The sequence below is a fragment of the Sinocyclocheilus grahami genome, unplaced genomic scaffold (genome assembly GCF_001515645.1).
Source record: "Sinocyclocheilus grahami isolate Dianchi unplaced genomic scaffold, SAMN03320097.WGS_v1.1 scaffold51.1, whole genome shotgun sequence".
Taxonomy (NCBI): Eukaryota; Metazoa; Chordata; class Actinopteri; order Cypriniformes; family Cyprinidae; genus Sinocyclocheilus; species Sinocyclocheilus grahami.
Genome location: NW_015505230.1, coordinates 1,414,516 through 1,415,175, shown reverse-complemented (window position 1 = coordinate 1,415,175; position 660 = coordinate 1,414,516). Strand labels below are relative to the sequence as shown.

Genomic DNA, 660 nt, shown 5'->3' with positions numbered 1-660 from the left:
TTCTGAAGGATCATGTGACACTGAAGTAATGATGCTGAAAATTATTTACTTACATTTTAAAATATATTACAATAGAGAACAGTTTCTTTAAATTATAATACTATTTCACAATTTTCTGTTTTTACAGTATTTTTGCTCAAATTAAATGCAGCCTTCATGGGCACAATAGACTTTAAAAAAGAAGAAAAGAAGAAAAGAAAAGTCTGCCAATTTTCACCCAGTTAACACACAAACAAGGCTTAGCTCGAATGTTTCAGAAACCTGATGAAGTCTGCAGCAGAGTAACTGCCTTCCAAGTATGCAGTGCTTTAAAGACCTAAATAAATGATGAGATAAAGCCAACATATCTAAGCGCACAAACCTGCTCCAAAAGTCTTGCGAAGGCTGGTTTCATCAGCGTCTCAAACAGCAGCCTAACAGCATTGAAATCGATGCCAGGGACTTTGGGGTTGGTTTTGAAATGCCCGTCATCACTGTGAAAACAGCAGGTGGAAATTAGTCTCCAAATAGTTTGAAATAAGCTGTAAAGCTATACGCATTAAGAAATCTGATACTGTATTAATTTAATAATTTAAGATTAGAAAATGGTTTGCATTTCTGGATTAGTTACTATATTAGTTAAAACTGTTTGGAAACATTTAACAGTGAGATTTTGTATCT

The 660-nt window shown here is 33.8% G+C and overlaps 1 protein-coding gene across 1 annotated transcript in view; it reads right to left on the bottom strand.

Moving 5' to 3' along the window:
- LOC107583224 (probable E3 ubiquitin-protein ligase HERC3) overlaps window positions 1-660 on the bottom strand; it is a 39,074-nt gene that overhangs the window by 26,481 nt on the left and 11,933 nt on the right. Inside the window, exon 12 of the mRNA XM_016269373.1 lies at window positions 362-473. Within this exon, the coding sequence (XP_016124859.1) occupies window positions 362-473 (112 nt within the window). The remainder of the gene's footprint in view (window positions 1-361; window positions 474-660) is intronic.